The 13,324-nt window shown below is 41.6% G+C and overlaps 1 protein-coding gene across 14 annotated transcripts in view; it reads right to left on the bottom strand.

Moving 5' to 3' along the window:
• Nucleotides 1–7,151: 7,151 nt before the first annotated feature.
• LOC102391278 (casein kinase I) overlaps nucleotides 7,152–13,324 on the bottom strand; it is a 55,319-nt gene continuing 49,146 nt past the window's right edge. For 2 of the 14 annotated variants that reach the window (XM_045164546.1, XM_045164549.1), the window contains exons 3-5: nucleotides 11,871–11,996; nucleotides 8,660–9,480; nucleotides 7,152–8,401 (exon numbers count right to left, since the gene is read on the bottom strand). In XM_045164546.1, coding sequence (XP_045020481.1) covers nucleotides 7,390–8,400 — 1,011 coding nt within the window. In that variant the 5' untranslated portion in view covers nucleotide 8,401; nucleotides 8,660–9,480; nucleotides 11,871–11,996 and the 3' untranslated portion in view covers nucleotides 7,152–7,389. Of the gene's footprint in view, nucleotides 8,402–8,450; nucleotides 10,237–11,870; nucleotides 11,997–12,364; nucleotides 13,115–13,324 lie in introns of those variants that run through there. The other 12 variants (XM_045164545.1, XM_045164547.1, XM_045164550.1 and 9 more) reach the window with 12 other exon arrangements.

Raw genomic sequence — 13,324 nt, 5'->3', positions numbered from 1 at the left:
CCAGGAGTGGGTGATGGACAGGGAAGCCTGGTGTGCTGCAGTCCATGGGCTCACAAAAGTCGGACATGACTAGCAAATGAACTGTACTGATACTGTTAGTAAACATGTATGAAGGATAGTCTTGGTTTTGACAATTAATAACACTGTAGTTACATTTCTGCATTTAAATCTTTGTGCATATACATGACTGATTTCTAGAAACTGAAGTCTTGGGTCAGGGTGTAAGGAAAGATATTTAATGACTTAGGAGGGGATAGTTGGTACACTTGGTCCCAGTGAGAAACCTGCTTTTTCTAAGTGTCACACAATCATATCAGTTACAGATACACAGCTTGTGGCCATAGAAAGGTGGTGCTCCTTGGGTCTCCCACAGGGTGCGCCCCCCAGCTGAAGTGTGTGTTTTCAGGCTGGTGAATCTGATCTCTACAATGCTTCTGACTTCAGAGACCAAGCTCCTTCCCAATAAAAGCAGGAAATAACCAAGTTTTTAATGAATTATCATTAATTCATGTATTTGTTTTTTTGCACCCATTGCTTTCCCAGTGTCTTTAGGGGGCCTTTAAGAATCCCTGAAGCAAAATGTCCAGGTATGACTATAAATTTAGGTCAGAGCAAATATAGAGAGAATGAACAAAGTCAGCACCAGGATCTATTTTGACTGTAGACATTTGTGCCTGATAGTCCTGCAGAGTAAATAAAATTGAGCTATAAGTTTCTTTCTTACCTTCCTATTAGATGCAGCTGGAAAAGAAATACAGTCATTTGCAAGATTTACATTGGTCACAGGTAGAAAATATGCCAATTCTTCCAGGGTAAATGTTTCCCGATAACTGAATTTCAAAAACATGTTTGATCTCCTTATGGAGTGTAGCTGAGTTAACCTTATACTTTATTATCTAAATCAGGACACTTTAGAATGGGAAAGGGACATCATTAATAATTCTGGTGGGGGACTTCCTTCCTGGCGGTCCAGTAGTTAGGACTCTGTGGTCTCACTGCTGAGGATCGGGGTTCAATCTCTGGTCAGGGAACTAAGACCTCACAAGCTGTGCAATGCAGCCATTAATAATAGTAATAATGGTTATACCAAACAACAGGTGTAAACTGGACAAGGGGTCGCCCTAATGAAAAAGACAGAGTGTTATCGATAGTAATCTTGTCCTAAGTGTATTATAGTAAGACCTGCCTCAGCCGTCTTCTAGAAAATGGTTCTCACATATATATGTATCTCACATATTCTCTATCCATTCATTTATCTATGTGTCCTCATTTTTAGTAAAGAACAACTATTACTGCATGAACACTGAATTTCAGAAATTTCAATTATATTTTCTCCTACAAAATGTTATTTTATATTAGGTATTTAGTAACAGGCATACTGTGTTTTATACTAGGATTAAAACTCATTAAGGACTTCCCAGGTGGCACAGTGGATAAGAATCCACTTGCCAACACAGGGGACATAGGTTTGATTCCTGGTCCAGAAAGATTCCTGGAGTAGGAGTAGGGGGGGTGTCTGGATCTGAGTATAGAGCTCTGTGATATTTTATAGTGCCACAGTGGTACCCTCAGTTCATTGCATGGGAGCAAGACAGAGAAATTATCTTCGAAGACATATAACTATGGGAGAGGGTGGAAATATAGGATGGAACAGTCCCCTTCTGAGATTTACCACTGGATGATTTGAGGAATGGGGAAGTCAGGGAGGTTCACAGGGAGGCTACCAGTGATAAGATAGCATTAGAGAAGAAAGGGGAGGTGTCAGAGTGGTCATGAGGGAGTTCTGGGTATTTCACATTCAGTACATACAGTTTCTTTCCAGTATGAACATTAAGGTGTACAATGAGGTGCGACTTCTGGGTAAAGATTTTCCCACAGTCACTGCATTCATAAGGTTTTTCACCAGTATGAATTCTCTGATATGTAATCAAGACTGACTTTTAAGTGAAGGCCTCTCCACATTCAGTATAAACATAAGTTCTTTGTTCAGTCTGAGTCTTCTGGTATATAAGGAGGTTCGATCTTTTGGTGAAGACCTTCCCACATCTTGTGCAGGTATGGGTTTTTTCCCTGTGTGAGTTTTGCTATGCTCATGCATTTGATTTGGAAGGGAAAGATGTCCCATAGTCACTGTATTCATATGGTTCCTCTCCACTATGAATTTTTTGATGTGCAACCAAGTGGGTCTTCTGGATAAAAGCCTGCCTACATCAGTGCATATGCAGGGTTTCTCTCCTGAATGAATTCTCTGATGCAACCTCTCTATTGACTGATGGGTGAAAGTCTCATCACATTCATTGCATTCATAGGGTTTTCTCACAGAATCGGCTGGACAAAGAGGTGTGGCTTCTGAGTGAAGACCTTTCCACATTCACTGCATACCTAGGCTATCTTCGCAGTAAGAAATTGTCAATGAGGAATGTGTTCTTGTTTCTGGCTGAGGGCTTTCCCACACTGATTAGGTTCACAGAATTTCTCATTTAGATGAGAATTAATGTAGTTAGTATAGAAAAAGGAATAAGTAAAATTTGACTACAACCATTAATCTTCTCAAGGTTTTTCTTATGTTACTTCTATTAGGACTTGTATGTTTAACCTATACTTCAAGCCATTTCCAAATTAATCACATTTAAGGGGTTGTTCTTATGAACTAACTATGGGCTCATGTAAGTTATTTTTCCAGTGTACTTACATTTACAATCTCTATACTTATTCAATGTGTTCTTATTGATGAAAGCAACATGACACAAAGGTCTGTTTTGGTTTTCCTGATATTTATCTGGTCATCATATTGTCACAGTTTTTATTTAAAATGAATAATCATTTTAATTAAAAAGAAACAATGAATAATTCCTCTTGAATTCATCCAGTTTCTCATTGTGAAATGAAACTTTTACAGTAATCTACTGTATGATTTCAGTCTCAGGTTTCTCTCTTAAAAGGAGAAAAAGAAGGCAAAATTCAAACTTAGAACAGTTAGCCAACTATAGAGGAGCTACATGCAACTGATCCAGGTTGGACACAGGGAAAGCAGATGATGATGATGATAGAAAACACTCCTATGGTTCTTTATTTATGCTATGTACTTATAGTTTTTAGGACATGCCAGGCACTGTTCTATGTGACCCCAAAGTATGTACATACATATAAACTCATTTAATTCTCTCAGAAACCATATGAGCTAGATACTATTATACATTATTTAAAAGAGAAAACTAAAGCCCAGAACAAGTAAATAATTTTATCAAGATGACATGGGTCATATGCAGGACAGATTAAAACAAGGCAGCATATCTCCACTTACATAGACTCTCCGGTACCCATGTGGGGGCTTTCCTGGTGGCTCAGACGATAAAGAATCCACCTGCTAATGCAGGAGACACAAGAGACATGGGTACACTCCCTGGGTCGGGAAGATCCCCTGGAGAAGGGAACGGCAACCCACTCCAGTATTGTTGCCTGGGAAACCCCATGGACAGAGCAGCCAGGTAGGCTACATACAGTCCACGGGGTCACAAAGAGTCAGACACGACTGAGTGACTAAACATGCACCTACATAGTACCCATTTAGTTCTTCCAGCAGCTCAGCTTTACCCTAAGCAACGTACCAACTCACCTGGAAGGGAAAATCACTGATGCTTTGTACAGAAGATGAAATACAATAGGTTTTAATATTAAATAGAATGAATAAGTTATGCTATTATCCCATTATACCAAATTTTAAAATACTGAGCCTGATTGGATCATGAAATCCAGTTTGCTTTCCTTTTTTAGTTAGGCTAAAATAGTGAAATCTAGAACTTTGTCTTATCCCTGCCAAACTTCATTATTCTTTCACGCCTATGCTGTACTCTTTATAGCCACAAGCCTCATTTCATTTATTCTATAGATCTTAAGCAATCCAATTCATAGGAATGGCTTGAGACTTTTCCTAACTTTCTACTTCTTTTAGTATATATGTACAAAATTCACTAGAGCCAATAATATTTAGTTACAGCCAACACTATTCAATGTAAACAGTTAATGCCTGTGCTGAAAATAATTATCTTTAACAGCCTGAGCCCATAGACTTCCTTATTAGCACATAAATAGAGTCATCAGTCTGGAAACATAGCTATGAATGTGAGTTTGTATTCTGCCAGTCGTGAAAGTGAAAGTCGCTCAGTCGTGTCCAACTCTTTGCAACTCCATGGACTGAAGAGTCCATGGAATTTTCCAGGCCTGAATACTGGAGTGGGTTGTCTTTCCCTTCTCCAGGGGATCTTCCAAACCAAGGGATCGAACCCAGGTCTCCTGCATTGCAGGCGGATTCTTTACCAGCTGAGCCACAAGGGAAGCCCAAGAATACTGGAGTGGGTAGCCTATCTGTTCTTCAGAGGATCTTCCTGACCCAGGAATCAAGCAGTGTCCCCTGCATTGCAGTCGGATTCTTTAACAACCGAGCTATGAGGGAAGCTGCTAGTCATGAACGTGTCCTCAAAATATCCAGCTTATTCCCCAATCCAATAATTACTCACATACACTTCTTCCATTAATTTGGCTCTCTCTGCTCTTTGTGCCAGTTCAAAATATATATATGTGATTCATAGATCAGTTAAAAGCACTATGCTCTGAAAATCAGTCCACAGTCTCACCACAACTTTAGGGAGACATAATTTTCTCTGAATTTTAAAAGCAGACATTATCTATGCTGCCCACCTTGATGCTTTTTGAGTGAGAGTTGTCTTTCACTACAGTGATTAATGAACAAGGCTTAATTCTTTGTTTTTAAGCCATTTCCCCCCTTCCTACTAACAATCTGTTTCTTCGAACTTTTTTTGACAGACTTTTTAAAAAAACCCACTGAAACATCTCCAAAAAACTATTAATGTCAGTACTTGAACTGGTTTCTCCATTTTTCCACTAGAAAATTTAAGGATAAAATATTATTAATTTTTTATTCTTAAAGTTTTCTCATACGTATAGGATGGAATATAATCATGTACCACACAATTTAAAAACATTATTTTTAAAGATATGTTTTTGGAAACAAAGTAAAAAATGATTAACATTGGTAGTCCCCGGGGAAGAGAACTGGGAAGTAGAGGTGAGAGTGAGATGTTTTAGTGTCTACTCTTTCACACATCTGAATTTCAAAGTTTGTGAATGTATCATCGCTCCAAAAATTTTAAATTAAAAATTAAAATAAATGGGGGAAATTTTTATTTGCTCTGAGTTCTATGGAATGGTGGGGGTGAGAAAAGGAAAATATTAGATACTGGAGTGATTAAGGGCCCAATTTTATGGAACAGGTGAAGCCTGTATCTAAATAGAGCCCTAAATAATCAATAGCATAAACACAGAGAGAAACTTCCTATATAGGAAGCTTTAAGAAAACTGGAGTTAAACATGAGTTGTGGAAGATATACAGATATAAGTTTGAGTTGGAAATAAGGGGCCTGCTGTCATTAAGAGGAAAGTATAATTATCATGTGTTACATAATAGGGAGTAACTGCAATTTTATTTCATAAGGCTAGTACAGGATAAATGTCATGGTTTAGGTAATGAAATCTGTCAGTAGCACCTAAAATGAACTTGTCAAAAAATGGAATTAGTTATCCCATTAAGAACAGAAAAATCCAACCAGGATACAATATGGACTTGTTTTGTGGTGAGATAGATGGGACTTAAAAAAGGGGGGGGGGAATTAAATAACACTTTCAAAAAAAGAAAAAAAAGAAGAATTGCAGAGTGAAGAATATTGGAGAACAATATCTGATTTGGGCAATGATGATTCCAGGTAATAATATATTTGGAATGAAGGAACTGCACAGCTGTGAGAAATGTCACTATACATAGGTAAATTCTGGTACTAAGGTACAGTCATAATGCAAGGACTGAAGGTATCACTATATGAGTCAGTAGAATAGGAAAATAAAACGTGTTCAGAGTGGATGGAAGATTCCCTTAAGGAAGGAAAAGCAGAGGACAGTAGACAGGGCCCTTCAGTTAGAGGGAATGGAAGGAAAAAAGTCTGTAAAAAGAAAACAAAGTACTCCTCAACAAGGAAAACACAAAATAGCTACACTTACAAATGGATGGAACAGTAAGAACAAGCACCTCACAGAATGGAATCCCACATGATAATACAATTAACATTCAAAGTAGCTGACTATATGAGAAATTGAAACACCACAAAGTTAGCAGCTGAGGATGAGGTATATAGGGTGATGAGCAAGAGTATACGATCTGATGTCAGAGTTGACATATGTAAAACAAAATGAGATTGGTTTTAGATGACATTGAGAAGCTGGAGGGGAAATGGAAAGAGACTGGAAGGAGCAAGGGCAGAACTGGTACTTTTGAAAGGAAGCAGATCCATGAAATCCGAATACATAAGGACAAAAACTATGGTGGGGGGAGGGGCAGGACAAAAGAAGCACAAAATAGTAGGGAAGGAAAAAAATAACTAAGAAAGCAAGCTGCCTGAGATGGTAGTGTAGCATATGATCTAGAGTACAGGGACAGGGGGAGAAGGGCAGATAGCTCTCCTGCCAAAAAGCCAAGCAAAGAAGACAATGGATACTGGCAAAGGTCATACTAGGAGATGGCATTTAAGTATTAAAGGGGCTTCTGTCAACTCTGCCTAAGCAACTCTATAAGTTTAGAGACTTTTTTTTTTTACAGAAACAGTTTATAGTTTTTAATGAATCTGTAAATCAAAAAGCTCTCATTCCCAAATAAAATCAAATTCCAGATCATGTAGATGTTTATAGGAATAGTTTATCTAAAAATATATACAGGTTCAGTTGTAAGATGTTAACTAAAATTCTGTGACAAATATGCATTTTCTTAAATACCAAGAACATTAGAGAATTAATGCAGAGTCCTAAGGATAATCTAGTAGTCACTAAGTTTTTCTCAATTCTTCACTTAAGATGCTGTTATTTCTAGCACAGGTAAGCAGGCACAGTCTTTCATACGATCAAACACTGGAATCTTTGATAGCTACCATAACAGCTGGCTTGCAAACAAGTAGCCAACCATTTTAAGAATGTTTTAAGTGAACAACGTGCAAACCCTAGGGATGGATAAACCCTCAGAATGCATTAACAACCATAGCAACTGCACAGGCTATTCTTCTGAAATGAGATCTCTCAAAGCAGCATAGTTCAAAATAAAAGATTTTAATTAAAATTGGCACAGGCACAATTTTCCCACCAATTTGTGTATGTCAAGCATTTAGTGACCATATCAACTTGAAAAAGTAATACAGAAAACCACATGCCATGTTTCATTAATTACAGAGCCTTCAACTCAGCAGACAATATCTCTGCTGACCACAGCCAGTTGACAGGGAAATGAATTTGCTGCTCATCTTCTGCTGTCTTCTATTCCTTGATTGCAGTTTAAGAATGTTTCATTTCACTTTTGGTTTTGTCACTTTTGCCTGTGGGGGTTTGGGCCTGCTGACCCTCCCCACTTGAAGAGGCAGCCTGCTGTTCTGCTTTCTGCTTTAACACTATCCAATCAAATGCATAGTCATATTGGTAATTCAGGCTCCTGAAAAGCCTGCGGAATAGCTGCCTCAGGTACTCGTAATCCGGGGCTTCCTCAAAGGACAGCCCGAGACAATGATTTAAGTACAAGGCAAATTCTACAGGAAATCCCTTACATAAAACATCAACAGGTGTGGTCATCTTCATTTCACTAATCTTTTCATATTTTTGCTTCATTGTTTCAGCCTTTAGGCCTTGCCATGGCAGGCTGGCTCTATTAAAATACATCAAAACATATCCTAATGATTCCATGTCATCTCGGCGACCCTGTTCCATACCAAGATGGGCACTGATGCTAGCACAAAAAGGAGTGCCAATGAAACTTTTACCGGATCTGTGGGTTATGTGTTCCCCTGTACTGTTGTCTCTGTACTTCTTGGCCAAACCAAAATCAATAAGGAATAACTCCTTCCACTGCTGCCCAGTACCCATTAGGAAGTTTTCTGGTTTAATGTCTCTGTGTATAAGATTCTGGGTATGCACATATTCGATTCTACTTATCATCTGATCAGCTAACATAAGTACAGTTTTCATTGTGAACCTTCTCGAACAGAAATTGAAGAGATCTTCAAGGCTGGGTCCCAGAAGATCCATGACTAGGACATTATAGTCTGTTTCCTGACCATACCACCGTATCTGGGGGATGCCAACCCCACCTTGAAGGATATTATAGAGTTCCTTCTCATGTAACAACCTGGGCTGCCTGGCATTCTGCGATTCTAACTTTACTGCCACCTGCTCGTGGTTGGTGAGGTCTATCGCCAAATAAACGTTCCCAAAGGAGCCAGAACCGATCTCCCGTACCAGTTTGTATCTCCCTCCGACAAGGAACTCGGCCTTGGGTCCACTGCTGCTCGCCATCCTGAAAGACAAAGATGGGGTTGGGGTTAAGCTCTGACACCTCTAAGGGGACGATGGACGGCCCTAGGGCTCGTCCACGGAGCAAGGTTGTGAAGGCAGGTAGGAAACAGAAAACGCTGGCTGTTTCTCAGCGTTACAGGGCCCAGAATCGGCCAAGGGGAACCTGACCACCGCTACTGTCAGGTTTCTTTTCACCAGCCCACAGACCGTTGAGGGGGTTCTTACCGTTCGCAGGCTGAGCCTCTGGCTTCTGGCTTACCGTTAGCGGCCTTGCCTTCGCGGCGACTTCGGGGGCTGGTACAGGAGAGCCGTGAAGTTACGGCGGCGATACCGCTACCACCACTGCCGCCGGCTCCTGCCAGGAAGGACCCCTGGTCACTCCGCGGACGCTGCCATCTTGTTACAACGGCTGCAGCCAACACAAAATGCCCGGAGTTCCAGGAAGGCGCTTCGTGACGCAGAGAACTCTGGGAAAGGAATCACGGGCGCTCTTAGAACGTTCAAGACAGATTATCTGCAGAGCCTTTCAAAGGCATCAGCCTGTCCTAGAAAAACAGATCTACTCCACGTCCCCCATCTACTCAGGTCACACATCTGAGCAGCTGTGATGTGGGGTTTCCTCCTCCAATGTCCATGGGCCCTCTCCTTGCTCCAGCTCGATGACGACCTCTGGTTTGGGAACTTGGTTCCCTGTGAACAGGACATGATACAGGATTGGGTCCAGTTAATTGGGTTTCAGGGCCTTTCAACCACGCTTCTATTTGCTCTTCAGGAAAGTAATCCCATTTCCCTGGGAATAGAGTAATAATCACAGAAGTGTAAAAGGACTGAAGTATCTCGGGCAAATCAAAGATGACACCATTACACACTTCAGACGCCCCAGAGCATTCAGCAGCTGAGAATGGAAGCAGCGTCTCTGAGGCCCCTGGCAGGGCCACAGGGCAGCTGTGCTTACTCACCCACTGCGCACAGTTGGCTGTAGGTCTCCAGTGTCACATCCTGGTACAGGCACCTCTGTACAGGGTCCACGTGTGGCCACTCCTCCCTGCTCAAGTCCACAGGGACGTCCTCGAACGACCCCTGTTACAATACAGTCCCATTCAAGGTGACGTGGTCAGCACCGGGGGTTGGATGGAAGAGAACTAGGAAGTTAGTTGTCTTTAATGATTTTCGTCATGATATGCTATGCTTATTAAATACCTAGTTATACCTAACATTGTGCAGGGTAAAAATATCTAAAGCTGTTAATTTCTCCTATTCATCATGTGTTAAATTCAATCAGTAAATCATTATTCAGAAATTAAGATTAAATTAGCTTTTCTAAATCTTCTAGTTCTTTTAGGAAATACCTAGAATTCATTTCTTTCTTTGGCCAGGGCTGTGTGCTAATTCGCTTCAGTCCTGTCCGACTCTTTGTAACCCCATGAACTGGAGCCCGCCAGGCTCCTCTGTCCGTGAGATTCTCCAGGCAAGAAAACTGGAGTGGGTTGCCCTTTCCTTCTCTGGGGGACCTTCTTGACCCGGGGATGGAACTCGAGTCTCCAGCGTCGGCCGGAGGAATCTTTACCACTAGCGTCACCTGGGAAGGGTAGCTGAGACCTCAGCAAAAACAGTTATTCCTATTTCTCCCACCTGTTTCTTTGAGGCAAGCTAGACTTTTTCTATCAAGCACCTACAAATTTCTCCAGCCTCCACCCGCTGCCCAATTCCAAAGTCACTTCATGTCTTTTTAGCTGTTTCTTATAATAGCACTCCACTCCCAAGTACAGAAAGCCTGTTTCCTAGGACTGTTGTAACAAAGTATCACAAACCGTGTGGCTCGGAACAATAAGAATTTCTTGCCTTGCAGTTCTGAGGGCCAGAAGTCTAAAACCAAGGTGTCAACCAGGTCATGCTCTTGTTGAAGGTGCTAGGGAGGGATGTGTTCCATGCCCCTCTCCTGGTTTCTGGTGGCCTCAGGCGCCTCTTGTCCTATAGATGCATCACTCTGATCACACAGTCATCTACTCCTTGTGTGCCTCCACGCAGTCTCTCTTGTGTATTTGTGTGTCTCTGTGTCTGCACTTCCCTTTTTGGTAAGAATGCCAGGCATATTGGATTAGGGCCCACCTAACAACCTTGTTCTAGATTGATTACTTCTGGAAAGACCTGACAGGTTCCTGCTGTGAGCTGTGTGCTATGCCGGGATTCGTGGTCTCTGGAGGAGAGGAATTCGATCCAGGGCAAGAGACGAGGCTTCCCCACTGGAACCTTTTGGGTAACAGAATTTTATTAAAGTATAAGAGAGAGAGAGAGAGAAAGCTGCTGACACGGACATCAGAAAGGGGCAGAAAGAACGCCCCCTTGCTAGTTTCTGGCAAGGTGTTTTATGTCTGTTAGCAAGCTTATTAATCAGATAAGAGAGACACCTCAAGGCTGAGGGAGTTTCACCAGGCCCCTCTCCCACAATATGCATTTTTGAGATAGGATGGACCAAGGTGTGTCATCCCCCGGCCATAAAACAATTGACATGAATACTGGTTTCTTGAGCCATTATCAGCCCAAGGGTTGAGAAAAGAAAAAAAAAAGTAGTTAGTCTTAGGCAGAACCATTTTGAAGAAAGGCAGGTTCCAAAGCAAATACATGGCTTCATTAACATAGCTTAAGAAAAACTTTTCCGTAAGAAAAACATATTGGTTAGCTCAAGGCAGAACTAGGTGTCGTCAACACATATAGAGAAGGAAAAAAAAACAAAACAAGTCTGCCATTTACAGCTTATTTTCTCCTGCCGCTCTGGGACTTCTGGCCTTCCTCCCTGTTACCGTCTCAGGCCCTATTTTTAATTAAGGTCACATTCAGAAATAGTGGGGGTTAGGACGTCAACATCTTTTCTTGGATGGACACAATTTTACTCATAACAGAGTCCTCAGGAAGGAGGAAACAGAGAACAGGCTCCATCTTGAAAGCAGGACTCCATCTTGGGCCGGACTGTGGACTTGGAGCTATATGCCCAGTATCTATGGAAACAACGTACCAACTGGAAAACCAGGCCCCCCGGATGGAAGAGCCCCAGGGCTCGTACCTAGACTCTCTGTTGCCTGAAAGAATACCCTAATTATCTGTGTAACCGAATAGAATCATAAATTCTATTATGCTTATTGGGGTATGACCACAGGCCTATTGATAATTGTCCACTGTTAACTACCAAGGCTTAAGGCATATGAATCATGGGTTAACTTAGAGTGTATCTTTCCTTTCCTTTGTTCAGACTAGTTTCAGGGAATCTGGGGAGGTGGGTTTGGGCACGTACACTTAGGGTATATAAGGTTTTCAGAAAAACTGGTCAGGGTCCTTGGCTAAGAGGAGACTCTGCCTTGGGCCTGCCCGTGTAATAAACTGCACTCCACTATCTGCATTGTCCTTCTGAGTGAGTTTGTTTCCCAGAACGCGTGGCTACAACACTCATAGAGTCACAGGGTAGCTGTGCATACCCAGTGAGAGGGGGTGGCTGTCGTTTTCAGCATCACGTCCCGGTACAGGAACCTCTGAGCAGAGTCCAGGTGCTGCCACTCCCCTCTTCTGAAGTCCACGGTCATGCCCTCAAAGGACACTGACACCTGTAACAAACACCAAGGACACTGACACCTGTAAACACAGCCCCATTTGGGGTGACCAGGGCAGCACAGGGGGATGAGGGAAGGATAGGAAATTGTTTTTAGTGACTTTTACCACAATACCCATAGGCTATGCCTTTTAGAGGCCTGCTTACACGTAATGGATAGAATGAAAATATCTAGTCATAAATTTCTGCCATCCATTGTACAGAACAGTCTTTCATTTTTAAAAATAATACTTTTTATTTGCTATCTATTTTATACATAGTAGTGTGTATACCTGACTCAGTTTGCTGTAGAGCAGAAACGAACACAGCAGTGCAAACCAACTATACTCCAATAATAAATAAATAAACGGTGTGATTGCAAGGGGGGAAAATTATAATTTTGTCCAGGATTTGAAGTTTGTTCTACTTTGTTGCTCATGTTCATGGGAAATTTGTGTTTTATTCGCTTTTGAAGGAGGCATGTATACTTTATTAAAATTTACTTATTTATATATCTTTGGCTGCGCTGGGTCTTTGTTCCCGTGCATGGGCTTTCTCTAGTTGTGGCAAGCGGGGGCTACCATCTAGGTGTGGTGCGAGGGCGTCTCATTGCAGTGGCTTCTCTCATTGCAGAACACAGGCTCTGGAGCACACAGGCTTCAGTGGTTGGGGTGCACAGGCTCAGCAGTTTGGCTCCCGGGCTCTAGAGCGCAGCCTCAGTAGTTTTATCGCACAGGGTCACTTGAACGAGCGGCCCCTGCCTTGACGAGCGGGCTCTTAACCATCGGATCAGCAAGAAAACTCAGCATCTACACTTTTTTTTCTCAATTTACATAGCTCCCTCTACTGCTGCTTTCATTTAGTCTTCAAAAGTACCGGCATTTTCTCTTGACGCCTTCCTTCTGGGTCAATTTTAACTTGATTCCATACTTGTCGGAAAACGTACTCGGTCTGATTTCAACATATGGTCTGTCTAGAAGAATGTTTCATGTGTCCCCAGAAAAGAATGTATGTTCAGCCAAGGATGGGTGGTGCAGTGTTCTCTAATATGTAAGTCAACTTGATTGAGTGTTGTTGAAGCTTTATATCACTTTACTCCTTTGTCCTCTACTTGTTCAACCAGTTCTTCGTCGACTTTTTGGTGAAAATGGAAACAGAGATGTTAGAAATTTGTATTGCTATGCAAAGGAACTGGAATACACAAAGCAGGGATTAGCATGGAGGATTTCTATTATGTAATGTTAAGACTTACTGTACCGCTACAATAATTCAGACAGTGTGGTATGGATGTAAGTACAGATACATATTAATGAAACAGAATAGAGGGTCTAAAAAATGGATTTG

The sequence above is a fragment of the Bubalus bubalis genome, chromosome X, assembly GCF_019923935.1.
Source record: "Bubalus bubalis isolate 160015118507 breed Murrah chromosome X, NDDB_SH_1, whole genome shotgun sequence".
In the NCBI taxonomy this organism is placed as follows: domain Eukaryota; kingdom Metazoa; phylum Chordata; class Mammalia; order Artiodactyla; family Bovidae; genus Bubalus; species Bubalus bubalis.
This window is presented reverse-complemented; position numbering and strand designations above follow the sequence as displayed.